This window comes from Anopheles cruzii, chromosome 2 (genome assembly GCF_943734635.1).
Source record: "Anopheles cruzii chromosome 2, idAnoCruzAS_RS32_06, whole genome shotgun sequence".
Lineage (NCBI taxonomy): Eukaryota > Metazoa > Arthropoda > Insecta > Diptera > Culicidae > Anopheles > Anopheles cruzii.
Window position 1 is genome coordinate 58,424,993 of NC_069144.1, and position 25,808 is coordinate 58,450,800.

Consider the following 25,808-nt stretch of genomic DNA (forward strand, 5'->3'; position numbering starts at 1 on the left):
AACAGCAACAATCCCCGCCGGCCAGAACATTCGCATGGAAATTCTCGAGCATCGACGAGGAATGATGCTCATTTCTATGCAGCCGTGGGAGCAGTTTCAGCTGCTCGCTGCTCGTGCCGCTCGGGACGAGCAAAGTGTTCGGAAAATGATAGCATAATCTCATCACACCCGGATCGAGAACGGATGCAGATATTGGTTGGTGAACGTGGTGGCGGCGACGGCGACTGGGTTTCTGATCGGTTTATGCCACCTCGCGCGCCACGTCATTCTGGCCCGATTCGCTTCGAGGGGGCACAAATAATATTTTCCGTTTTGAACGGCGCGGCCCGGCCCGGCCCGAAGACAAATGTGAGGTACGGACCATCAACCAACCCCAACACCACCAACCGGGAAGGTGTTCCCCGGGGGAGGTTCGGTTGAATTTTAAAACTGATCCCCCGCTTATGGTCCCTTATGCGCTTGCACACTTTTTCGGGTTCGAATCGAATCGAAATTCCATTCCCGGTTTGTGTCATTTCCTATCCCGAATGTTTGTTTCGATTTTGAAACCTAAAAGCCGGCCGCATTTATGAAAATAATTAAGGTGTGTTAGCCCTGTGCGATGCTCGAACGTCGTCTGATCATGAATTGTCCATGTGAATCTATACCTGTCAGCTGAGCCCGCTAGTAAAAAGGTAAAATCAAACCAATCCCGGAAGATATATGGGCCAATCAGTGTTTTATCAGTGAGCTAATAGAGTTACTATCATTGCACCACAAATTAGAAACATAAATATGATTGTCCCTACTAATTTATGACCCTCTGCTAGTTGCCGCTCATTAACTGAGTCCTACAGAAAACCGGGCAAGATTTAAAAATGTCTTCCAAGTGGACGCTTAATGGCTTTCACTTTTTTTCTATTTAAACGGTAGCCCCAAGCACTTCACTCCAATCAACGGGGCCAGCTGTAAAGAAATGGCGCCAGATCAATAAATTCTGTGGCCCTGTTGAGAGGTCCGGTCCAACACCGGTCCGCAGCGACGGTGTGGGCCGATGTGGCTTTATCTTTACACGTCTAGAGGGCCGTCCGTTCGTCGTCATCGATAACGGCGGATACAGAGTCCGTCCGCGCGCTGATGAGCCTTTTATTGACCAGCTACCAGCTGTTTATTGTGCACCTCCGAACGGTGTTAGTGTTTATGGCGCACAATTGTGGACACTCTTTTATCACTCCACCGGGCTCTCCGGCATGACCGTGCAAGTGCCCCGGGGGTGATTTCGAAACACTTCTTCCGACATCATTATTACCCAGCAGCATTCAAACAACACCCTCGTGGGCTCGCACAATTGTTGCGCACATTCCGGAAGCCGGATCCCCGGTGGTCCGCGTGGTTTGGTTTGCAAACAAGATGCGCAAACTGTGCCACTTCGCGTGGGGCTTATCGCGATAAAAGTATTCAAATAGGCGATCGCGATGGCGGTTTTAATTGGAGCTAATTTCGTGCTTCGCCGCCTCTGCGCCGCGAGAGATTTATTTAACCAAGGCGGCCAAGAAGTGGGACTTAACGCGCGGGTCTCCGGGCCTCCGGGCGGTCCGGGTTCAAAGAGTGATGCGTTCGTTTGCGCGAGAAAAGATTACTTGCGTCTTACGCGGCCACACGCGAGAGAAGGGAAAGCCCCCGGAACAAGTAACAGCAGCATACAGCATACAATAAAAATTAAACAAACACAAGATAACAGGCGACCCGCGCCTGGCCGGGCGCTTCAAAGGAAAAGGCCGCCCCAGAAGTGGAAGTTAGAAGTGTTGCCACTCGTTAGTGGCCACAGAAGTTGCCAACTGTTGCGTTTATTTGGAGGCAGTGGCCACTAAAGAGGAGCGTCTGTCCACACACAACGCGGAAAGCAAGAGATTTATCCGGCTAAGCACGAAAGTTGCTGGTGTTCTTGACCGTTGAATTGAAATGTAATTAACCGATTTTTAGTAAAATTTTGCCATTTTAACCCTCATCTGTCACGTAACATTTATCCCACGGCCCTAGAGTTCTATTTGGTTTGACATTTAGCAGAGTGGGTCTCTTCTGAGCTAACCTAATGGCCAGTTCTATCTCAATTCGTGAGCCATTCGATTGCTCCTTTTGCCGTTATAGATAGGAGGGCTTATCAGTCTGTGTATTGTGTCAGCATAAAGCCAAAGATATGAACTTTTCCGCTGTGACTCGTTTGGATTTAATAAAATGTGAAAAACTGGATTGAATTTCCGAACAACAAAAATGTACAGCAGGGATGGCCTCAGATTCCTAGCTGACACATTCAAGTATTTGCTTAAATTGCTGTTCAATTTCTTACACTAATGCCGTTTCTGTTGTAAGTTTCTGTTGATTCGCTAACAGTATTTTCACCACACATTTATTCTATATTTTTGTGCGGAAACTGACAGATAAATTAGAACTCACGCGTGAACCGGCCCACTCAGGGCCGTGGTTCCAAATGGCGCGAGCCTTGTTTAATTAAATACAACGAAATGTCCTCACTAAATTAATTTCCCTTCCATCGATGGCTGATTTGCCTATCAACTTTCCCCTTCAACCAACCAACTCGAAAAAAAGGAACGATAAAGGAGCCCTACAATGTGAAATTCATTAAAATGGCGCACATTTTGTTAAAAGCGCGCCAACATATACACACACACTCACGACCAATAAAAACCATGTGTGGTCCAATGCACAATTCCTTCTCGCTCGGGACGTTTTGGCGGCCTGCTGCAGATGTGGTTGCTGCCAACACGCGGTGCCCAGCTTCCCTGCACCCAGCGACCCCAAGACCAATAAAATGCCATCGCTCTCTCTCGCTCTGTCGCTCTCTGGTCGGCCAAGTGCAAGTTTTCCTCCATGTGTGTGTGTGTGTGCCAGCCAGTGGGCTGAGAAAGTTTGGCCACCCCGAAAATTAGAATAAATTATGCGTCCTCAGCTGCCGCCGTCGTCGCCGCCGCAGTTATGAGAAAAATCCGATCTTAGCGTCGTCGTCATCCGTCGTCTCTGTTGTTGGGGGGTTGTTGTTAAAACCGATTCCATATGCTCCGCAAAGTCTTAAGTGCGTCAACGGGACCGGCGGCGCGCACGTCATGCAAGTAAAACCGACGACCAGGGAACGAGGAGACGTCCTTAGCCCGACGAGACGGCGACGACGGGTAATTCTTACAAAGTTTTACTTTTAAGAAACTCCCCGACCATTGGGATGCGCAAAATGAGCAAGCCCCCGCCGTGTTGCGGAAAACGGTTCTACACACGGATCATCACGGGCCCGGAAAAGTGGGATTTTGGAAAAATTGTTATTCAAATTAAAATATGTGCCGGATGCGGATGGAAGCGGAGTGTTTGCGTGTGGGGAAGCGTTCCTAATTGTTCCTTAAACTCTCGCCTTTCGGTTGGCACAACACCGGTCGGTACTACAAGGCAGGCTCGAACGTTCGCCCCCCGCGATCAGGTGTTGTCAGGAGCCGAAGGATTGAGAATGCGCGGACTGTAGACATCATTTCGGGTGAAGCTCTCTCCAAAGACGATGGCCCTAAGCTTTCGAAGGCTGTGTTAGAAGTTCGATCTGAAGTGCATTGTGTTTCAACAAATTGTGAGTAATTAATTGGACCATTCTTGTGGTGGGATCTGATTAGAGTGCACCATTAGAAGGTACTTCATTACTTGGCCTACGATGATCTAAGGCTCCCTGTGACCGAATGTGTCTTATTCTGGGGGCCGTTAATTTGTGTGTGGGTTGGTTTGTACCGAAAAGTGCAAACTATTGTTTACACCACATCATCATTACAAATGGTGATTCAAAGCACAAAACTCTTTTTTCGATGCTAAACGAAGCAGCTTGATCCTGATTGCCACGACACGATTGCCCATCCATCATGGACAGCTTTTAGACGGGCGAGGCGAGTGAGAAGAGAAGCGAAAAGGATTTAATTGATTGTCATTAATTTAACTATTCATGATTAGCATTAACGGCAACGAGGAACTTCGAGTCCGACTTTCGGAACCTAGGGACCCCTGGGGCTGATTTTTAAGATTTGGTGTGGTTAGATTACAAGACGCTGGTGCCGCACTTGGGTCCTTCACTACCTCGCTAAGTGAGTTCATTGGCTTCCCACTCTCAACGATCCGCGCGTGGTGGTGGGGTCCCAAGCGCCCGGCGATAATTTGTAGTGCCGGGGGGTGGCTTAATGGATACAATTATCGGTTGTTTGTTGCGACTTCGGCTAAGTGGAGCCAAAAAAAAACGCAAACCGGACCATTAATTCCACTCCGAAACACCGATCCGATTCTGGGTTTGTTTCGTCGCACCGCTTCAGTAAACACCGCTTCAGTGTTTCGTTCTTCGAGGGACTGTGATTAAATCGCGCACGTCACTCGCCAACCAACCTGATGATTCTAATGGTGGTCGGTTGTTTTCGATGTGCTCCTAAAAACTCTCGATTGATTCATAACGAACCGAGCCATCCGCCAGCGGCGGACCGGAAGCATGAGGGTTTTGATTTACGCCGAATTAATACTGATCGGCGATCGTGTGGTGAATGGTCGGAACCAAAACTTCCAATCGCGGACCATTTGTCGAGGCCGAAGCGATTAAAAGCAAAGTGGGATTTCATCACCAGTGTTAAGATAGCAGCGGTGCCAAATAGTGTTTGCGGGGCCCGCATTTTCCGATCGCCATGCGCGCAGGGAGAGGGAACCCGAAGAGGTGGATCCGGATGGCATGGAGCAGCAATTGAATTGAATATTATCTGTTTGCAAATTTTCCATCTCGATCCGCTGATGATGATGATGATGTTTTTGGCAGCGGTCCATCTACGGCGGGTGCGAGCGTGTATTCCTGTTGCACCGGATTGCTGGATCCTGCTTCTGATGAATGTCCCAACCCGGGGAGGCGGGGCCCGCGAGTGCAACAGAAACTCATAATTTCCACCGAAATTATTCAAATCACATCAACCACGGTGCGGCTCGGAGCTTTGCTGACGACTATGGTGGCCCCTAGAAAATGACCACACCGTGGTCGAGCGCCGTGGACAATTTATGGCCCCGTTCCGTGTGCCCGGGGCAGTAAATCAAATTAGAAGAGTCCAAACGGTGGAGATAGGAGCGGCCGGCCCTCGTAATAACGTCGGCCGATTGTTGCGATTATCGTTCGGATCGAATCCGTCGTTACGTTGCTTTGAATTTTGGACCAGGTGGGGGTGGGTTGAGACCCCCTTTTTCCGGCCCCGTGGTCTATTTGTTTGGAAAGTAATTTCACTCGCGATGAGGACGCGCCACCAGCAGCGTAGTCGATTGATTTCGACCCCAAATCACCGCTGCTATCACGCGTGACGTCGATCGATCTTGCGCCAATTCCCAATTGGGGATGTAAATATTAGGTGTACACAGAAGTTTCATCCCTTTTTTATGCGCTGATCATTAGGTGCTTCGCCAGCACTTCATAATGGACCTCTCACAGCTCATCCCACCGTTCCTCTTGTGGCTTCGTGTAGACTTTTTCCACTGTGCTGTGAGTCCTATCGGCGTCATTTGGATAGGAAGCTTCGGAATACGTTGGTGTACTCCCTACTGCACCAAATAAACAGCCAGTGCGGCCTTGGGCTTCGCTTTCGTCTGCCTGCCCCAAAACTAGAGGAGGTCTGGGCCCACCTATTGATTGGCTTCGCGAATCGAATCAAACTTTTGAACGTTGTTGGGTCCCACCACGAACCGAAAGCGAAACACCAACCGTCCTGGCACCACCTCGCGCCTGGCACCGTCTGTTGGGGCCCCCCTTCTGTTTTATGCCCAAAACTGTCCTGTTTTCCAACCACTGTTTTGAAGCCGTTTTTTCACCGTTTTACTCCTGTTTTCCCCAGTTCACACAGCTCGGGCAGAATTCGTTTGCCGGAATTGTTGTGGCAAATGATTATTGGAGACCACCGAGCAGTGGGGAGCACCCGAAAAATGCGATTTAGTTTATAGTCGACGGCGACGACAACGCACCGGTGACAGAGTGGTAACTTTCGATTGTTTTTTGGCCACGGTTGGGCCACGGCAGAGAGAGAGAGGGACCGCAGGTAAGCCGGGGGACCCTACCATGACGTTATTGATTTGAATTTGATAGCTTTGCACAGTGTTTATTTATGAGCCGCGGCATGGCGGCATCGCCGGCATGTCGCTGTGTGTGTCCTCTTTAACTCGAATGCGATTGCGGATGAATTCCGAATGATTTACTGCGCGGCCCTGGCCCTGGCCTGCCTGCCGTGGCGGCACTTTTTCCTGGCGGTCCGGGCGCGGATTCCGGCATCCTGTTTGATTTCGGTCGGTCACAGGATCGGGGGGGTTCCGTCCATGATTTTGGATTAGATTTATCGTCGTTGTCGTCGGCGAGGAATCGGCGGGCACGGAGCGTGCTGCCCGAACAATAAACGATGAGGCCCAAAATTGAGTTTTAGTTTGTCCCGGGACGGGGCCAACTTATTTCGGTTGGGTTGATATGTGACAGCACCCGTGGTGGTGGCCGGGGCAGGCTTTCGCGGGGGGAGTCACAAGTACAGAAGCATAATTTTGCTGAGCTGCAATCACTCAAAATGTAATGGCACCCCGTGAGGTCAAAATTGTGAGCGATTTGTGAAGTTTAATCCCTTTGACAGCATGCCATAACCCCCGGCTAATCGTTTCCTGTATCCCTGTTTCTTTTTAGCCCGAGAAGCACGTGTGAGAAGGATGTTGCCATCGGTGACGGTAACGGACGCAGCACGAAGCCTATCTGTTGGGGGAACCGAAGGCCGATAAGAACATCGTCGCTGGGCCGGCCAATTTTTCGGACAATGCTACACTCGATACACTCAAGCCCAGTCTACTGTGTGGATTGAAAAATATCCCTGGCCCCCTCGCCCCGTGGCAAAGGCAATCGAAAGTGACCCATAGGACAGAAGAAGGCTAGAAGAAGTAAAGGATTTCCAAGAGTTTTCGCTCGAACGGCACAAATCGGACACAGACAGCAGCATGCAGGAGAGCAGCGTAACGGCACTGCCCGTGTCGGGCGTGACGGCGTCCGGGCTGGGCACAATCGGCGGAGGCGGCGGTACGGCAGGCAACGTCACGTCCCTCAACCTAACGACCAACACCACCGGCAGCCCCAACGGCACCGCGATCCCGACCGGGGCCGGTGGCACGGCCCCGGGTGGTGTGGTGGCCCCGAACAGTGTCACCACCAGCACCACCGGCAGCAGCAACAGCAGCGCCGGCAGCGCTGGCAGCGGCGCCACGATCTCAACACCACATGGCCTCAGCGACATCGACCAGGCGCAGTTCGAGGCCGACAAACGAGCGGTTTACAAGTAAGGCGCCTTCTAATTCTAACAACGTCCGAGAGCCGAGATGTGGAGTGCCTGAAAATTAAGTTTCCTGGCCCATTTATCGGAAAAGCAATGGAAACCCGTTGGAGTGTCACACGAACACAGCATATTGTGATCTGGCAACCTCGAGTCAGGAAGAGGCACATCAAAGCAACCCTTCTTTGGAAGTTTGCAGTTTTCGAACCTGGAACCTTTTTCGAGTGTGCGTTGCTATTTCTGTTTCCACCGATAGGAGGAACGAATGGCGCCCACAAAAAAAATAACGTCTTTCCAAAGTTTAACCTTTGCGACGAAGCCATTGGAATGGCTTAATTAGCCCCACGATAAGCAAGCCACATGTGGTTCCGACGGGTGATACGCGACGATTGATTGGTGTTCGGGCGCGCCGGCTCTTGAAACACACAACGTCAAGATCTTTGGCGCACTTCAAAATGCATAACCGCAAGCCGACCGACCGACCGACCCCAAAAAAGCAATCCGTCGGTGTATTCAAACATTCATCAGACTACTAAAAATAGTTGATCGAAAAAGAATCATGAGTAACTCCAGCCAGTGCCGACTTGGTCCGCTTCAGGTCTGAGGTTCCAGGAGTTGCCCATAGTAACGGAAACGGAGCGGTACCCCCCCACAGCGAAGTCGTGACGTGATGGCCATTTTCCGACTGCGCTGGCGGGTTTTGGTCCATTTTTCGTTTTATTTTTCCTGTGTGAAAATGCATCTCCAAGACGTGATGCACATCGCCGCTGCACCCGGGAACGATCCGGGAAGCAAGCAGATGCACACACCACACGTTTCGGGCATTTCGATTTGTGTCCGTGTGTGTGTGTGTCACGTGTGTGCGCGCATTTAAATGCATCCTTTTCCGAAGTGACCGCCTCGATTTGCATGATGGCGGCGCCCGTAGGATTGTGTGTCGTGTGGCAGACGAGGAAACACGGCGGCACAACTCCACGACATCGTCCCAGTGAACGCCCGGAGACGAACAATCCGAGCTGATGAAGACATTGGTTCCAATGGTTCCAATGCTGGCAGCGAATAGCTTGTTGTCCCGGCACCGTCTTGAAGGCGCTGCCGCTGTGGGCGGATAATGGAGATCCTTCCTTTCGGTTGGCATCGTGTGAGGACCGATGTGTCCACAATTGCACCTTTGACCTGGGGGGTCACGAAGTTTGGCGCGTGGGCGATATCCACATATTGTAGTGTTGCTCCCGTTATGGCGTAGCTAATGGCTTTCGGACGCAGCACCACGTTCAAATAGCCATGCACCTCGATCGTGGTCCGACAAAGAACCGAGTTAAAGAACTCACTCTCTATTTCGCAGACACCCGCTGTTTTCGCTGCTGGCCTTGCTGCTGGAAAAGTGCGAACAGGCGACCCAAGGCTACATTCCCTCCGCGTCTTCCGCCTCCAGTCCAAATGGTTCCTCCAACAACGGTGCCAGCGATGGCGATAGCTTTTCCCGAGACATTCAGGTATTCAGTTCCCGTGTAATCCAGTCCGAATCGTACGCTAATCGTACCGGGATCCGGTCTCCGATCTCCGGTCTCCGTTCCATTCTGTACAGGCCTTTGTACAGTTGCTGGAGAAGGAGAAGCGCCCACTGCTGACGAACAACAGCGAGCTGGACGGGCTGATGATCAAGGCGCTCCAAGTGCTGCGAATACACCTGCTCGAGCTGGAGAAGGTGCAGGAACTGTGCCGCGATTTTTGCACCCGGTACATCGCCTGCCTGCGGAGCAAGATGCAGTCGGAGAACCTGCTCCGCTCGGACTACGCGCTCGAGCACAACAACAACCTGTCCAACTCGAACAGTCCCATCAACAGCCCAGAGCAGGTAGGTTCGCGCGGTTGCCGGCAGGGGACCGACCCGTGACCTAACCGTCTCCATATCCCTTTCGACAGGATCTTTCGGGGAGTGCGCAGGGCTACTATCCGGGGGGCGATTACCTGCAGGGTAGCGACACGAGCGACTACAGCAATATGCAAGGTAAGCATCCGCGAAGCGCTATGGGCCTCTCTTACGGGTTTCCGCAGGACGCGCACAGTAAACGGTGTCTATGATCTCAAGCAAAGGGAGGTTTACTGGGTGGCCACCAGCAGCAGCAACAGCAGCACCATCACTCTCAGCAACAACCACAGGCCGTGGCCCTGCTGCAGCAGCACGCGTACCACCACCAAATGTCAGCACCTGAGGTCGCCCTCGGACTGGATCAGTCGCCGGTTGCTGCGGTGCCGGAATTAGGCGCCAAAGATGTCGGTGGTACGCTGCTCGGAGGCCCACCGATGGCTCCCGTACAGCTGACCGACCTCGCTGCTGCTGCCGCGGCCGCTATGGCCTTCCAGCAGCAGCACCAGCAACAACCGCCGCTGCAGCATCCTCACCATCATCATCATCAAAGCCTTTCGGTGGCGGCACTGCAGCACTCGGGGTTGGTGGCCCTCGGCGGGCCTCCGGCGATGGCATTGCCGTCGCCTTCGCCCCTCCTCGACATCTACGCCGGCCAGCTGTCGCCGTGCGGTAGCTCCGACGAGCTCGACTCCGAGCTGGACTCACCGGGCGGGGACGACTCCTCGTCCGGCAAGTGCCACAAACGGGGCATCCTGCCGAAGCAGGCCACCAGTGTCATGCGGGCCTGGTTGTTTCAGCACCTAGTCGTTAGTATTTTTCCAACGTGTCCCTTTCAGTGTTTTCAACTAATTTTGATTTCTCTTCCTTTCTCTCTTCCTTTCTTTCTTTCTCTATTGCGGATCCAGCATCCCTATCCTACTGAGGAGGAGAAGCGTGTGATCGCCGCCCAAACCAATCTAACCCTGTTGCAAGTAAGTTCCGGTCCCAGCGGCACACTCCGTAGCAACATAAAACCTACATACCCGCGTTTCGGTTCTCTCCGCACCGTAGGTCAACAATTGGTTCATCAACGCCCGACGCCGTATACTGCTGCCGATGCTGGAGAACACTTCCGATAACTCGGGCGACTAAGCAGCGTCCCGCGCCGCAACCGTATGTACCATTCCAATTTGTCATCCTCATCATCCTCCCGAGCGGCGGCATCAATTACCGAACCAACACCTCGCGCGACGGCAGCGTCCACAGACCGCTGTCCTGCGTCACGCCACGCCATCGGACGCTCCACTGTTGCTGCTGCTGCTGCTCCGTCTGCTGCTCCGTCAGACGACCCAGGCTGAACTTGGTCCAACAATTATCAATCCGGCACGTTAATCAATCCGGCACAATACGTACGTGAATCAGTGCGCGATAACCCGCGGGCGCGAGGCCTGTTGACACGAGGGCCGCTCCTTGCACAATAGGACCACGGTGCCCGGTTTTGTTTTTCGCACCGTTTCGAAAACACCGCCCTAATCGTTGTTTTCATCGGTTGCGGCCGCCGATCGGAATGCTGCCTGGTGCTGGTGGTGGTCCTTAATAATCGCCACGCACGCCACACGCTGTTGTGGGTAACTTTTGAACTTCTCGTGGTCTGGCGGAATGTCCCACAGCCAGCACACCCTAGAGCGCACTTATTGTTGGTCACCCGGCGGAGCACCGGGGGGAACATGAACATGTTACCGTTTCTTTTTTCGTTGACTCCGCGAAGGCAAAATATGTATTTATGCTGATCGTCCCCCGTGGTGAGGCCGCACCGGGGGGGGCGGCGAGAAATTGCAGCAATCAATGAGAGCAAACACAGTGCCTCTCACACCCGGCCATTCTTCTTCTGCCGGTGGCCGTTGTTTCCCACAATCCATTAGATTTGAATAGAAATCTAATTTACAAACAAATTCGAATCCCCGACAGGGTCTTCGAACCAGCTTCGAAGCAGCCTTCGCGCGGCGCGGTCATGCAAATCGGTCCACGGCTCCCTTGCCGACTGGCCAGCCAAGTGACGAAAGGCACTTGGCTCTGGCGCACACCTTTCGATTCGGCAGCGCGCACACCGGACTCATTTCGGTAAAAGTGTTATTAATTAACGCGCAACCACACACTGTGTGTGTGACCGCGCGCGCTGGTCCGGCATCCTTTTATTGGTTAATATCATTAAAGTAGGGAGGTGGCGCGCGGCCCTGTGAACGGCGGAGCACTCCAACGTGTGACGAGGCGTGCGTGTCGGCCGGCGGTGATGACGCCTGGAATTGATTAATATTTATTACCTTCGTAATGAGCCGACCCCCGACCGATGGCCGGGCGCCATCGGCTGAAGGTCCTGAAGAAAGTGTTAGTTTACGTGATTTCTGTTTCCGTTTCGTGGGTCCGATACGATACAAAGAAAAACTTCAATCGGATTTACGGGAAAGGTTGGTGGGTTTTTCCGCGCCCAATTATGGCCGTTGTGTGTGGTTGTGGTGCGGGAACGGAAGGGGCCACACCAGGGATTATCTGTTGTTAAAAGACGCAGTGCAATGTGTGGTAATAATATGCACGATCGAGAGAGAGAGAGAGAGAGGGAGCGGTGCGGTGATTACATAAATAAATATTATTTGCATACATTTTAGGGACACGGTAGTGAGTGCCGTGCGCCGAAAATAGCGCAACAGCAGCAGTAGCAGCAGCAGCAGCAGCAGCAGCGGCAGTGAGAACGGTACCGAAAAAAGTGGTACCGAAAACGAGTTAACGCACCGAAGCCATTACAGTAAATCGTGGCCGATGATGATAATTGAATGATAACGCGAAGGGTAAACACCGGGGGGACCCCTTCAAGGGGCCCGGAGACCCCGAAAGATAAACGAAAGATACGTGCACGGCACTTGTACGGGGCCCGAAAGAGGGTGGTGAACCGAAGGCAGAACGGCAGATGCAAACCCCAAAGCCAAGTATACGTAAAACAATACCACTGACCACCTGCTACAACAACCTTCATCATCATCCGCGGGGGTCAAAGAATAATGCGGGGAAGGCGGAAGGACAAACAACATTCAAACAAAGTTACTTTTAAGTGTCATATTAGTTTAGGCTTTTTTCCGTTGTAGCGGCGTGGCAGATCGGTAGCGAACGAACCAGGAAAACTGTGAGACAGAGAGAGAGAATGAAACAAAGCAACAGATATACGTAAAACAACCCTATATTAGTCGGTAAGAAGCGGTGTGAGCGCACTCGCGAAACTAATAAATCGTAGGCAAACCATTACTCAGTTAAGAATTAGCGGACGAGAGCACGTGAAGAAAGGAAGCGATGGGCAAAATGGAACGAATCATTGGGAAAACTCGGTGACGGCGTACGCATCATTGCAGAGCCGAACGAAGAGAGCCGGTCGGCCGGTGTATAGGAAGGCGAAGACGATGATGACGATGACGACGACGACGACGACGAGTGAAGTCTGTGATAATAGATTTATTTGATTTCCATATCGCCATGCAAAAAAAAACGAGGAAGAATAGAAGAAACGCAACTTGCGGACGGACGACAACACGTAGCGCAGTAACCGAGTCCTGCAAGGGGGCCCCGCCAGAACGGTGGTCAAATTGATCCATCACAATCCACTTTGTTTGACCGGACGAACCTAATTTCGTACTTGATTTCCAACCCCCCAGACCCGATTGTTTCTTTTCGGGAACCCCCGTTTCTCAGTCAGTCAGAGTGCGCGTCGCATGCGTGCGTGTGAGTGATGAAAAGTGCAAAATGGTAAAAGAAAAACACTCAAGAAAACATTGGAAAACCTTCCTATACGAGAGCAGTATACGAGGGACACGATGGAAACTCTTAGGCTTATGAAGGCGGGCAAGAAGCTCTATCTTTGAATCTAAGGAACACAAAACCCAGTCATCGAAGTAACTGAAGTATACCATACGATCTAAGCAACCTGCGGAGAGATACTAGAATGTAAAACAAACTGCTACAAACATTGTGACACTCTCGGAGTGGAACACAAAGTGGAACTCGCTGCACATACCTAGAACCTAGTGAATCGAACCTAGAGGAGGTGGAAGAAGAAGTAACGGTCCCCCCCAATGTATGCCAATGACGAAGAGGAAGTGTGTTACTACCGACATGTTTTGTTACTACTACTAGTGGCGCCGCTACTAGCCTACTACTGCCCTAGTCAGGCAGTAGTAGTGGCACACAATCGGCCCGGCCTCCCTTTTTACAATTCCACCCGTGGGGAACGAAGGTTGGCCAGAAGTTGGGAACCGCACGGCGCGCGACCCGTGCGCCGGAAACAGAAAATACCATCGTCAGTGCTACGAAAACTTGTATACGTAAATAGGAAAACAAAGAACAAAGAATTCATATTGAGTGAGCCGAACCGGTAATAAATAGAAAGTAACAAATTTTCGTTATTATTTTCTAACATTAGCACATAAATCTATATATATATTATATACATATAAAAATATATATATATATACATACGTAGTAGGGTAAGGTTTTTATTCAACATTTCCTAAATACCAAACGCGCCCAACCGGGAGCCGAATATCCGGAAGGACACAGAGAGAGAGAGAGAGAGAGAGATAGAGGATCTGGCGGAACCAGGTGATATGGGGAGCCACTGCAACAGCGCCTAACACTTGCCCATGTACATTTTGACCACGTCTTGCTTCTGTTTTTCAGATGTTAAACTAAAAAAGCCTATTCTTTGCGCCATCCCTTCCCAATTCACGATTCTGACACAATTATTCCGCGGCGCTCTGTTCCGATTCCGATGCTGCTTGCAGTGGCTCACCCATTTACTTCCTTCCTCCGAGTTCATTACTCAAGTATACTAAACGAATGCGTCGAGTTGGAAGATGCACGGATCCACGATACGCGAACACCGCGCATGTATTGGCCACGAGCAACCGTCCTAAACCATGTTGATGAGACCCTGAACCGCGTGTTGCCGTGTCCCCAAGGAGCAAGGGGCTCCGACCGACCGGCTTACTTCCACTTTTACCAAACGCTCTCCTAGCCCCACACGGTGGGGCACAGAAGGGGTCTGGTACATTCTTCCAAACAAGAAAAAAAAACAAAACAAAACCAAAAGTTACCATACTCCTCTACCGACGGAGTGTCCGCGACCGTGCGGCACGGTTCAAGGATAAAGCCTGTGTTTGTGAAATTTCGTGTTTACCACTTTCGATTTCGTGAAGGGCCGGCGGATTGCATTGCGTGACTCTCAATCAGTAGCCCCGACGACGGGGGTCAAAGCCTTGACCAAGACATTCTTGGCTCGGTCGGTGGTGCCGGTGTTTGGGTTTGGCCCGAATCCTGATTTGTTCCCATTATTATTTGATTTCACGTTCGGCGTTTCGTGACGGTCGAAGTTTGGTGGCCAACGACTCGGTGTGCATAATTGCGCACCGTGGGGAGAAAATTATTTCCGGAACAACCCCCGCAACCGTCCGTGTGGGCCACCGGTTTGTAGGTTTAGGTGTAATTATGACGCACACACGGTCGTCAGCAGAACTACCTGCGCCCCGGGGCGGCTAGAGGCTACCACTTTTGGTTTCCGTCGTGCAATTCGTCGTCCGTTGGAAGTTCCGATTTCTTTCTGCTGCCAATTCTGGCCAATAATTGGGCCCGGCGGGTCTGGCACTGCTCAGCGATTTCATGATTCCGTTCCTGTAGTTCTTAGGGAATTTTAGAGTGAAGTGGGGCAGTGTAGAAACAAGCATATAAAAGGTCGGGAAGCAAGAGAGACCCAACCAACCAAACAGCAACTTCCGTGCCATTACCGAAAAGAAGACGACCGACGGAGGGGAAACGTGTAGGACACAAACGTGTCGGTTACGGTGAAAAGCAAAACAAGGCAAAACCACTACCTTCAGTTTTAACGCGTGAATACGTAATACGAAACTTTAGATCTTATTAACTAATTGCAAACGCGAACCCAAGCTCATTGCAAAATCACCACATCAGCTAAGCAAAAGGACAGACGGCAGGAGTCTGCAGGTGTGTGTAGTTGGAGTTTGATTATTCTACAAAAAAAACAACGCTTTCGACAAACAAAAACGCAGCTAAATTTAATGACGAAGATTATAAAACCATGGCTAAAAAAACGTTGGCATTGCGTCCTACTTTCGGGTTCCTTGTTTGAATAAGAGAGAGACATGTAAACGTTGATACTACACAGCAAGCTTCGAAGGTGCGACGAAGAAATGCGCAACATGCAAACAATTAAACACTATTTTTCGGATGCATCGAAGCAACAGTCGCCTCCTTTCAAGCAGAAACCAAAAAAACCAGAAAAAGAAGTAACAAATACGAGAAAATGGCGGCCGGTGGCTGAGAAACGAAACGGATAAACAAAACCCATCCACAAAAAAGATGGTAACCCATGTATACTACTATATTATAAAATGATTGATTGATTCAGGAGCGAGCAGAACTGCTGTGCACAGGCAGAAGGGTTAATACTCTCCTCTGTGGAGCGACTCTATAGTAGGTTAGAGAGTAGGCCGTCGCGCACTAGCGAGCCATCTAAGTGAGCGTGAGCAGTGTCGCCGACGACGACGAATGGCGGAAGTGTGGCAGCTGAGAATAAACTATTTGAGAAACACCGAACACGGATTTTGGCGACCCACAGACTTTGTTAGCGAAAGAAATTCGAAACTGACGTTCCCCGGCTAGTTTTTTTACTAAAACTGTTTATTTCATTGCATTGCTGTACAATCTTCTCTATTATCCGCTCTCTATCCTAGCTGATTGTACTGTGTGGGCACGGCGTGGATGATGGTTTTCGGGTCCCGGTTCGACTGCTTGCGTAGCTCGATTGATGCGTGCGTCAGCTGGAGCGCACAGTCGGGTGAAGCGCTCAGTGGCAGTGTGCCGATCTCGCGCTCGAAGATGTGCGCCAGCCCCTCCAGTAGCTCGACGAACCCGAGCGACAGGGCGGCCCGCCGGATGCGGTTTAGCTCCTTGTAGAAGTGTTGCGTTTTCTCCGGCAGCTTTTTGGCGTGCCGCAGCACCTTCTGGATGTCGGATTGGAGGCCCGCCTGACGGATCCACACCACAATGTTCTGCGAGTAACTCCGCTTGTCCACCTTGATCGGGAACGAGGGGTTCTCACCCGGGAACGCGTCCTCGAGCGTGCCGAGGTAGCGTAGGTCACCGAGCCACGGTACCACGTCGTTGCCGGGTGGCAGCACGTTCAGCATGAGGTTCGACTTTTTCTTCCCATCCGCATACGAGTAGATGAACCCGTACCACCCGTCACCGAGCAGCACCAGGGCGGCCATATTCTCCACCTTCAGAGCACCGTGTAGCAGCACGCAAACGGATTCTTTGTTCACGTCCGATACCGCCGCCGCCACCGCCGCGGCCCCGTCGGCATGATCGTGGTGGCCGTGATGATCACCCGACGACGGTGGTGTACCTTCCGACTTGCCGTAGAACGCTTTAATGTCCGCTTCGAGCCGCTCCTCGGCAGATGATAGGCCGCCGGTGTGTTGGTGGTGGTGGTGATGGCCATTCTTACCGCCCGCCAGTTTCGTGGTTCCCTGTTTGCTTCCATCGTCCAGCGTGGCCGGGGACGTAGCGGTCGCGTGGCGCGGTAAAATCAGGTGCCGGCTGATGGACATCGGTGATCCGATGTCCGCCAGGGCCAAGAAACCGCACACTTCCAGGTGGCGCCACATTAGCTTCGTCGTTTCACTGCCCAGCACATCGCGGGCCGTGTACGGTAGTGGTGCGGGCCACACCACGATTGGGCCCTCGAGCCGGAAGTAGCCACCGCACCGCAGGGTCGCATCGAACGTCCGGTAGTTGGTGTCGCACATAGCTTCAAACATTTCCACCACCGACGTGCGGGTCATTATCTGACGCTGTTGCTGGTGCTGCTGCTGATGCGATGTTCCGGCGGCATCGTCACAGCCTACCGGCGCCTGTTCCGACGTTGCATCGCCGAGGGCGGACTCATCGAGCGACTCGTCGTGTTTGAGGCGCGGCAAAAACAATTGCCCTCGTTGGCCACTCACATCGAGCAGCTGCTGGTAAAGCTTAGTGCCGTACCGGAACGCAGAGTCCGTTGCCAAACTGCCGAGGCACATGAAACTGAGCTTACACGGGTACGCAAAGCCAATCCACAGGTTGTCGGGTGGCTGCGGTGCCGTTCCACCCTTGCCACTGTCGGTGGTGCCGTTCGTGTCCACCCCACCAGCAGGCAAAGACTGTGCTTTCCAGTTTTGGATATTGATGATCGTGTTCTTTAGCGAACTCGGTCCCATCCCAACGCCACAGTCGGTGATACAGATGAGCTGGCAGTAGTTCTCGCTGCCCCACTGCGTCCGGAACGCGTTGTTGACCGCCACCAGCACACTCTCGAGGCTCGTCTTGTCGTAGTGCTCGATCTTGTGGAGGGCCGCCCGGATCGTGTCGTAATCGCGCGTAAAGTCCACCACCATCTCGTACAGTGAAGAGTACACGATCTGCAGACGGGAACGGGGAAGTATAAATGGCCGCATTTTTGGCGGAAAGCGTTAAGAATCAAATCGATCATTTGGATTTTCGGTGTGTGTTAAATCGGATCACGACGACACTTGGGTTGGTTTAGCAAGAGATTTTACTTGGTTCTTCATTTCGATCTCCCACTTGGCGATCGAGTGTCCTACTTTTGATGTGCAACAGAAGGCAACAGAAGATCGCTGCCGGTCGGAGAGGACGACAGACGGCACTCAGATTATGTACAATTTTTTATAAGATTAGCTTCACTGTTGGTCTTGTTCTGCGGGGAGATAATACGAAGGTAGGAGGGAAAGGGGGAAATGGCAGAAAGGCAGCTCCACGACGGGGTGGGCTCTACTTGACCCCCTGCTGTGCCTCGCGCTTGGCATTGACCAGATCGACCAGCTCCTTTACGCGCCGCATGCAGTCTTTTTTCGTCCGGTTCGGTATACACTCCGCTATCCGGTCCCAGCGGTCGGGGCCGCATGAAACCGGGTACGTTTTGATGGCCTGCTCGAGCAGGGCCTGCTCCTCCTTGCTCCACACGCGGTTCGCCGCCTCTTTGTCCGATTTTTTGACCGCCTTCATCGGCGGTGCCTTTCCAGCGTCGGCTGCGGTCGGTGTATCTACGCCGTTGCCATTGACAACCGCCGCAGCCGGCTTACTGGGGTGATTATGCTTGCCTTCAGGGCTGCTGTTGCTGTTGTCCTCGTCTTTCGTGTCATGTCGCCCGTTGACCATCGGCGATTTGCCTCGTGCTGGTGCCGGTGCCGGTTCGGTGCCGTTCTGCTTCTTCCGGCTGCTGTCCGTTGCAGCCCCCTCTTCCTTGGTGCTGATCTCCGAGTTGTCGATAATCTTGAGATCCTTCTTGCTGCGCTCGAACGACTCGTACGCCTGCTGGTTCACCACCGTTTTAAGGTCACTCTTGGAGAAATCGCCGCTCTGCAGTTCCTTCGCCTTGTTGAGGGTGTCCTTCGCGTAGAACCGCAACTCACCGAGCTCGGTGCCGTGCTGGTTCAGGTAGTTCGCGATCACGTCCCAGCGCGAGATCGTACCGGCCGGGAACAGATTGACCGCCTTGATTAGCAGCTGCACGTTCTCGTGCGACCACAGTGCCTTCCGGTTGACCACCTTAAGGCCCGCATTGTTCGGTATCGCAGCGTTCGTTTGCTGCTGGATCGCGACCATCCGCTCCGCTTCCAGTTTCGCCTCCAGCTCGCCGAGTGCCTTCACGAACACATCCCGGCCACCCGCCGTCAGATCCCGGTTAAAGTCCTGCAGCTCGAGCAGTTTGAACGACTCGATGAGCTTCTCCACTCCCTCGTGATGCTTCAGGCGCTCCTTTTCGTCCGTCGTAAAGTACTCCTTCGCCTTGGCCGTGTCCCGCAGCTGCTTGCGCTCCTTCTTCAGCAGACGCTTCGTGCGCTCACGCTCGACCTGTATTTGCTCGATGCGTTTCTGTTCCGCCTCGTCGGCACGCTGTTTGGCGGCGGCCACCTCCTTGGCCGCCCGTTCCTCTTCCGCTTTCTGCGCCTGGTATGCGTTCTGTTTCGCGCGCTTTGCTGCCTGTTTGCGTTCCTTTTCCTCGCGCTTGAAGCGCACCACGCGCGGATCACTGTTGTACGCCAGGTCCACCAGCGCTCGGATGCGGGCCGATTCCTCCTTCTTGCGCTTCAAGCGGATCACTTTGTTTTGCTTCTCGATCCAGCGCCGTTCCTCGCGATCCTGGCCCTTCTCTTTGTCCTCCTCGTCCAGGTAGCTAAACTCACGCCAGCTCTGGAAGTTGTACCAAAAGTCGTAAAAGTCCTCCACCAGCTCACGCGGCGTACTGTCGTCGCCCAGCTGCGGGGCCGCCCGTTTCGATTCGTTCCAGCGCGCGTTGCGCCGGAATACGTCAGACAGCGCGCCGTAAAAGTCCTTGTCCACCTCCGATTGCCCCGGCAGCGCATCGTCAAACTCGGGATCGATCGAATCGAACGCGCGCCGGTTCTTGAGCGAACCGAGCGTCTCGTACGCCATCGTTATGCAGTGAAAATAGTCATCGTCCTGCTTCACTTCCTCGCCGAGCGCTTTCCGCTTGTCCGGGTGATGCTTCAGCACTATCTTGCGATACGCCCGTTTGATGTCCTCATCGGTCGCCACGAACCTAACGAAGCAGAGAGAGCGAGAGAGAGAGAGATAGAGGATCAAACACATCTTGGGGTGGCAAAAAAGCTTACCTCATCCGTTTCAATCCGAGCACGGCGTAGTGGTCCTGATTCTTCCAATCTTTCGGATCCAAACTTTTCAGGTAGTCGATGTCCACCTTGAACAGCTCCTCGAACAGTGCCTCCGGATCGACGGCCCCCTCGGTCGCCGGAAGCTGCCCGGATGCAATCAGCTCATCGCGGGTGGGAGGACACTTCGGTTCGATAGGTTTCGTTTCGTGAAGGTACTGCAGGCACTCGAATCCATCGCCGGAGGTTTTGCTACGGCGAACATCGTACTTGGTTCGCAGGGCAACAGTTAACACCGCATCACTACTGAACGCCATCGTCCTGTCTGCGCCTTTTTCGTATTTCGCTCTCTTCTCTTTTTTTTCCTTTATGTAACACCTCAACTCGGCGTGTCCGTCGTTGCCGCCGTAGGGATCGTTCTCCTCTTTTTTCACAGCCGTAAAATAGACGTCGTTACCGTCGTCGTCGTCGATGGAACCCTAACCTCAAACACGTGGGTTCATCGAAGTAGGTAGTGGATCACTCTCGCCCGTAGCAGCTATCTACGTTTATGCACATGGCCTTTTGGCTGGTGAGAAACAAGTGGTTGGCGTCGTGTGTAGCCGTTTATTGTGCAGCCAAAGGGAGAAATTGTAACCGCATTTCTTCACAGCACCGAGAGCGCACGGTCAGCGACGGCGGAATCCCTCTACGGAACACGACCGAACAGATGCTCCTGCTGCTTGTCGCGCAAATTCTGACTTTTACCAGCGTTTGACAGCTCCGTCCAAAACGGCGCTGCCAACATTCGCAAAACATCGCACGAAACAAATGACAGCTCGTTCATTCGTGAACACCAGTGCGGAGTGTCATTTCTTAGCACGTTCAGGTTGTAAACAAATCGACAGGCACGAGTGAACACCGTCCCGCGCTTTCCACCCTTTCCAGACACACACCGAAACCCCCGAAATGAATGTAAACAAACCATCCGGGCGAATGGAGTCTTCCACAGTTCGCTACTTACCAACGAAACAAACTCCAACCGAGCGTGCTTCGAGAGGTAGTCCAAGATGCTGTTGATACCCTGCATGGCCACTTGATGATAGGTTAGCGTATTTTCTGGCATCCCGGCCGCAGTTGTGCCGCCCGTGGACGAGTTCGGAATCGGACGCGTCATCGATAGCGACACATCGAGGGCTATAATCGTGGGCATTATTGTAGCGCGGCAATTGTCGAAAAGCGGGTTGACTTCTAAGGAGAACAAAAGCGGAGCTTCGCCGTGCAGATCAGGCAAATATCTTACAATCACGATGTACACTTTCGAAAACTGCCTGCGCTTGGGAAACGAACCCCAACTGTCAAATCGCGTGCATGTTCATTTTTGCACTTCACTCGTGAACATATTATTGGCGTTGCATGATTGTGAATTATTTTGTTTAAAAGTCTTTCAATAATGTGCCGCACTGTTTGAATTTTAAGCTACACTGAGCTGGCTACATCACCAATCTTTTTGTGCTAAGTTCGCTCCACTTGCTTTCGATTCCGTTGTGAAAAATGTTCATCCATTTTGTGGACTCCCGCGCGCCCTCTACAATATACGCAGCTGTCAGGCGCCATTCCTGTGCGTGCAGCGCTTGCTAGGTTTCGCTTGTTCAGAGCAAACTGTGCATTCACGGACGCCGATGCTTTTCCGCGAAGATTGGAGTGAGTTTCAAGTTGAAATATTTCAAGTTTGGTAACGATTTAACGCCCGCGCGATGCCGAGAGTGGCCGCAAAGAAGGAGGCCGTCAGCAAGGACGAGCGGTTGAAGCGCAAAAATCCGCACCCGGTGCGTAACTTTTTTCAGCGTCTCAACGATACGCAGCAAAAGTGCGGCTTCTGTGGTTGGGTGACGCGCGAAAATGCGACCCGCATGGAGCGCCACATCGCGTACAGTTGCCCGTCGGCCCACGAAATGGTGCGCGGGATGATGCTAAACATGAAGGAGCTAGCGATCGAGCGGGAACGCAACTCGTCGCTGACCGAGCACAACAAAAAGGACGTGCACTGTTATTTTGCGACGGTCGAGAACGACCGGAAGCGCCAGTGCATATTCTGCGAGTGGCGAACGACACCGAATCTGACCCGGATGCGCAAACACATCGCCATCGTTTGCACAATGGTGCCGGCCGAGATTCGGGCCCTGTTCTTCAAGGGCGAAGGCGAGGGCGAGGACGATGAGGATTGCGACTCGTCAACCTACCGCATCGTGGATGTGTTGGAGGACGGCGAGCGGAAAGATTTCGAAATCGTCAGCAGCGCCCAGCTGCAGGAGTACGAGTCAATCGAGCTGGGGAGTGAAGTGCAGCTTGCGTCCGATCCGGCGGACGACGGTAGCGAGTACTACCAGCTGGATGTCGTTGACTACCGCGAGCACGCGGAAGAAACCACTCCGCAGGAGGAGGCAATCCAGGCCAAAGAGAAGACCTCGCGCAAACCGAAACTTGAACGTAACGAACCGGACGACGGGAACGAAGACGAGGACGTCCTCGAGGAGCACACTCGTGGTGACGGTGGCGATGATGGCATGGGAAGCGATGATAATAATCTAGAGTATCTGGAGCCACAGGAACAATACTGCTTCGGTTGCCATCAGACACTGGGCGTCGGCGATCCTACGCTGACGCGATCCGGGAAGGTATTCTGCTCGTCCGCCTGCAGTCATCAGGAGCGTGGCGGCAACAAACGAGCCGCTGACAAATCCGTAACGGGTCCGAAGAGGCCCGTCAAAGCGGCGAGGAGCTCCACTCCGCAGATTGCAAAGCGCATTGTAGTAATGAACCGAGCGGACCGCAAACCGGCGACTACGGCGACGGCAGTCGGTCAGCCACAGCCAATTAACACACTGAATCCATCGTTGGCCATCGGTCAGCTGGGTCGTCCACGCACCGCCGTTATCAAAATGGAACGCGCTCAGGAGCCGGGACCAGCAAAGAAACGTCCCCTGGTTCTCACGACGACGAAGCCCGCAACCCGCAGCACAGTTTCGCAAGACACCGCAGTGGAGGAACTGACGGAAAACGAAACGCAGGAGACTACGGTTGTGCACCGCAAGAATCACTCGGGAGTCTCGAAGCAGGTACGTTTATTGTACAGTTCTAGAAAGGTTAAACACAAAGACGGGTGCGGCACGCGGGATTATAAGGGACTAAGATGTAACAAAAAAAACCATTCATTTCGAGGCTAACCATCCTGGCCGGTTTGCAGCAAACGGAGCGCTTTCTGGAGATTATCGATCGACGTTGTCAAATCCTCGTAGTTGAGGGCACTTTCGGCCCAGCGACAGTATTTTTGCGCCTTGGCCAGCTGCTCCGGTCGTAGCGGAACACCGGCCGGGTTTACCGGGCCACCAGTGGCGGGACCACCCGGTCCGGTGTACGCTTGGAAACCTCCGGGTGACTTCTCCGGTTCGCTCGGTGGTGTCGGTGCTTTGACGTTGCTGAACGGATCGGTGGTGGCGTAGGATGATGGGACAGCCGGTGGTGGTGTGTACGGTTGCGATGGTACGCGCGGCGGCTGCGGGACTTGCGGTGGAGCATGACTGGGTCCGGGTTGACTATCGGCATTCGGTGCCTCCGGCCCACCAGCACCACCACCGAGGGCCTCCAGTTCGTTGTCCAGCTCCTTATCGTCTTCCGCGGGCATCGGACCCGGCACGGGCGTTTCGCCGTTCTTGAGACAGTTGTGAATGTACGATGCCTTCCACTTGGCGTACTTGCGATTCTGGGTCACTTCCTCCGTCAGTTCGCCGAATATCTGGCACACGTCGTAAATCATGCCCGCGGTGTAAAACGCTTTGACCACGTTCTTGCCGAAATTGCTGGCCCGGTCCTGCTTGTCGGCGTACAGAAACAGCTTGAGGGCGTAATTTTCCAGATACGCCTGGGCCGCCACCTCGTTCGTGACCGATTCGTTGTCCGCCATTTGCGTTTTGGTCGTCTCCAGCCAGTCCATAATCGCCAGCAGCAGCTTCCGTTCGTTCGCTCCCTGGTTCGCTATTTTCAGCCCCATCTGCAGGGCGTACAGACGGCACCAGTAGGCCACGATCGGATCGCGGCCATCGTGCTCTTGGGCCGTCTTCAGGTAGTGCTGAATCGGTTTCATCAGCTCCGAAACGGGCGGAAAGTTGGTCGCCATGGTCGCCTCCCTGGAAACACCCGAAAGCGGAGAATACCTTCCCGACTGTTGGCTTCCCTGTTCCGCGACGATGAGTAATCACGGAAAACTCACAAAGCACTTTGACATTTGCGTCGTGCCTCTGGGCCAAACTTGTACCACAAGTGTGCGGAATGGGCGGCCGCGGAGTAGGCTTCTTGATTGTTTTGACAGTTTAAACGTTTGTTTACAACTCGCCTGCTGCGTCAGTTCATCGTAGCAAGCGCTTGTGTTCACCGAACCAGCAGCCATTTTGATTCATTCCGGGCGCCTTCCGAACTCTATTTTCTCGGTAAACATTCCGCCTCTGCTGACCTGCCTGCCGGCTTAGGTTCGCTCTTCTCTCTGCCATCTTGGCGCTCTCCCTCAATCGTGGCGACACGTTTCGCGTGGTGTTGGCAGTGATAAAGGGTTGCGATAGGCGCACACCTTGGGCTTCGGCGGAGGGAAAACCCTATCGCCGTCGGCATCGCAAACCCCGTAGCGGCTTGCTAGGATAGGAAACTTGTAGTCGTGGCTAGGGTTGAATCGAGAAGCTCCCCGTAGTAACGCGTGTTGACAAAATCGAAGAAATGCAGTCTGACAAATTGGCCCTGTTTTTGCGGGGCACCTGTTGTTGCTTAGTGCTAACCCTGTTCACCATCATCATCCAGCAGACCGAGGTAGTGGCGAGTGGCGACGAAGGATCATGTCACTCGTTCGGCGGTGGCCATGTCTACCCGCAGGAAGCACCACAAACCATCGACCACAAACTGCAGTACACGAAGGCGGTCATTTCACGGCCCGCACCGGAGTTCGAGGCCACCGCGGTGGTGGATGGTGCGTTCAAGAAGCTTAAACTTTCCGACTACCGCGGGAAGTATCTGGTGTTCTTCTTCTATCCGCTCGACTTTACCTTCGTGTGTCCGACGGAAATCCTGGCCTTTTCCGATCGCGTGGACGAGTTCCGGAAGCTCAACACGGAGGTGATCGCGGCCAGCATCGATTCTCACTTCACTCACCTGGCGTGGATCAACACACCGCGCAAGGAGGGCGGCTTGGGGAAGATCAACATTCCCCTGGTCAGCGACATCACGCACAGCATTGCAAAGGATTATGGCGTATTTCTGGACGATCTGGGCCACACGCTGAGGTAAGAAATTGTGGCAGCCGGGAGGTCGAATATTTTCTCCATATTTTTCCTTTCACACAGAGGACTGTTCATCATCGACAACCGTGGCATTCTGCGACAAATCACTATGAACGATCTTCCGGTGGGCCGCTCGGTGGATGAGACACTGCGATTAGTACAAGCATTCCAGTACACGGACAAGCACGGAGAAGTTTGTCCCGCTGGCTGGAAGCCCGGACAGGATACGGTATGTAGAGCAAAAAAGGCCATCAACTGCCGACCGATGTAGCGGATGTCTCTCTTCCAAACGTTCCGTTTTTTAGATTGTACCCAATCCGGAAGCCAAGATTCGATATTTCCAGAAGAACAACTAAAACGGACGGAGCAGAGCAATGTGTGAAAGAGATCACTTCTTTTTATGTTGGGAATTTTTCTGGGCCAACTAATTAACGAAATATATGATTTTGCATATAGTTTACTTAAAAACACATGTTCGAGGCATTTTCGTTCTGCTTGTGCGCTTTGTTTCACATAAAAAAGAACCTCTCAAATTCGTTCGATCCGTTTAATACTGTTAGTTAAAAAAATGTCTTAT

General features: G+C 52.8%; 5 protein-coding genes across 6 annotated transcripts; 2 read left to right on the plus strand and 3 right to left on the minus strand.

Annotated features, from left to right (window-relative positions):
• The first annotated feature begins 7,002 nt into the window (after positions 1 to 7,002).
• LOC128268047 (homeobox protein Meis3-like) lies at positions 7,003 to 10,335 on the plus strand. The gene is made up of 7 exons (XM_053005046.1): positions 7,003 to 7,337; positions 8,677 to 8,827; positions 8,920 to 9,189; positions 9,258 to 9,342; positions 9,424 to 10,010; positions 10,110 to 10,175; positions 10,255 to 10,335. The coding sequence occupies exons 1-7, from the start codon at positions 7,003 to 7,005 to the stop codon at positions 10,333 to 10,335; spliced, it is 1,575 nt and encodes a 524-aa protein (XP_052861006.1).
• Positions 10,336 to 15,962: 5,627 nt separating this feature from the next.
• On the minus strand, positions 15,963 to 21,120 carry LOC128268629 (integrator complex subunit 14). Its single transcript, XM_053005766.1, has 2 exons — positions 20,932 to 21,120; positions 15,963 to 17,696 (listed from the first exon to the last, which is right to left on the minus strand). The coding sequence occupies exons 1-2, from the start codon at positions 21,118 to 21,120 to the stop codon at positions 15,963 to 15,965; spliced, it is 1,923 nt and encodes a 640-aa protein (XP_052861726.1).
• Positions 17,742 to 20,626, minus strand: LOC128268628 (dnaJ homolog subfamily C member 2). Of its 2 annotated transcripts, XM_053005765.1 has the most exons (3): positions 19,932 to 20,626; positions 18,472 to 19,858; positions 17,742 to 18,270 (listed from the first exon to the last, which is right to left on the minus strand). In XM_053005765.1, exons 1-3 carry the CDS (start codon positions 20,243 to 20,245, stop codon positions 18,067 to 18,069), a joined length of 1,905 nt encoding a protein of 634 aa, XP_052861725.1. In that variant the 5' UTR covers positions 20,246 to 20,626; the 3' UTR covers positions 17,742 to 18,066. The 2 variants fall into 2 exon arrangements, with proteins under 2 accessions (XP_052861725.1, XP_052861724.1); XM_053005764.1 differs by having other exon boundaries at positions 17,744 to 19,858.
• Positions 21,121 to 21,639: 519 nt separating the features above from the next.
• Positions 21,640 to 25,688, plus strand: LOC128267096 (uncharacterized). Its single transcript, XM_053003886.1, has 4 exons — positions 21,640 to 23,026; positions 24,636 to 25,234; positions 25,295 to 25,460; positions 25,537 to 25,688. The coding sequence occupies exons 1-4, from the start codon at positions 21,665 to 21,667 to the stop codon at positions 25,585 to 25,587; spliced, it is 2,178 nt and encodes a 725-aa protein (XP_052859846.1). The 5' UTR covers positions 21,640 to 21,664; the 3' UTR covers positions 25,588 to 25,688.
• Positions 23,012 to 24,203, minus strand: LOC128268195 (vacuolar protein sorting-associated protein VTA1 homolog). The gene has a single exon (XM_053005228.1). The coding sequence runs from the start codon at positions 24,082 to 24,084 to the stop codon at positions 23,131 to 23,133; it is 954 nt and encodes a 317-aa protein (XP_052861188.1). The 5' UTR covers positions 24,085 to 24,203; the 3' UTR covers positions 23,012 to 23,130.
• Positions 25,689 to 25,808: the final 120 nt, after the last annotated feature.

Coding starts and splice junctions, on each gene's coding strand:
- LOC128268047 (XM_053005046.1), top strand. CDS start 7,003: ATGCAGGAGAGCAGCGTAACGGCACTGCCCGTGTCGGGCGTGACGGCG. Junction 9,190..9,257: donor CCATCAACAGCCCAGAGCAG/GTAGGTTCGCGC, acceptor CCCTTTCGACAG/GATCTTTCGGGGAGTGCGCA. Junction 10,011..10,109: donor GGTTGTTTCAGCACCTAGTC/GTTAGTATTTTT, acceptor TTGCGGATCCAG/CATCCCTATCCTACTGAGGA.
- LOC128267096 (XM_053003886.1), top strand. CDS start 21,665: ATGCCGAGAGTGGCCGCAAAGAAGGAGGCCGTCAGCAAGGACGAGCGG. Junction 23,027..24,635: donor ACTCGGGAGTCTCGAAGCAG/GTACGTTTATTG, acceptor GGTTGAATCGAG/AAGCTCCCCGTAGTAACGCG. Junction 25,235..25,294: donor GATCTGGGCCACACGCTGAG/GTAAGAAATTGT, acceptor CCTTTCACACAG/AGGACTGTTCATCATCGACA.
- LOC128268195 (XM_053005228.1), bottom strand. CDS start 24,084: ATGGCGACCAACTTTCCGCCCGTTTCGGAGCTGATGAAACCGATTCAG.
- LOC128268629 (XM_053005766.1), bottom strand. CDS start 21,120: ATGCCCACGATTATAGCCCTCGATGTGTCGCTATCGATGACGCGTCCG. Junction 17,697..20,931: donor GGTTGGAGTTTGTTTCGTTG/GTAAGTAGCGAA, acceptor TCCCGTCTGCAG/ATCGTGTACTCTTCACTGTA.
- LOC128268628 (XM_053005764.1), bottom strand. CDS start 20,245: ATGGCGTTCAGTAGTGATGCGGTGTTAACTGTTGCCCTGCGAACCAAG. Junction 19,859..19,931: donor CTCGGATTGAAACGGATGAG/GTAAGCTTTTTT, acceptor CTGCTTCGTTAG/GTTCGTGGCGACCGATGAGG.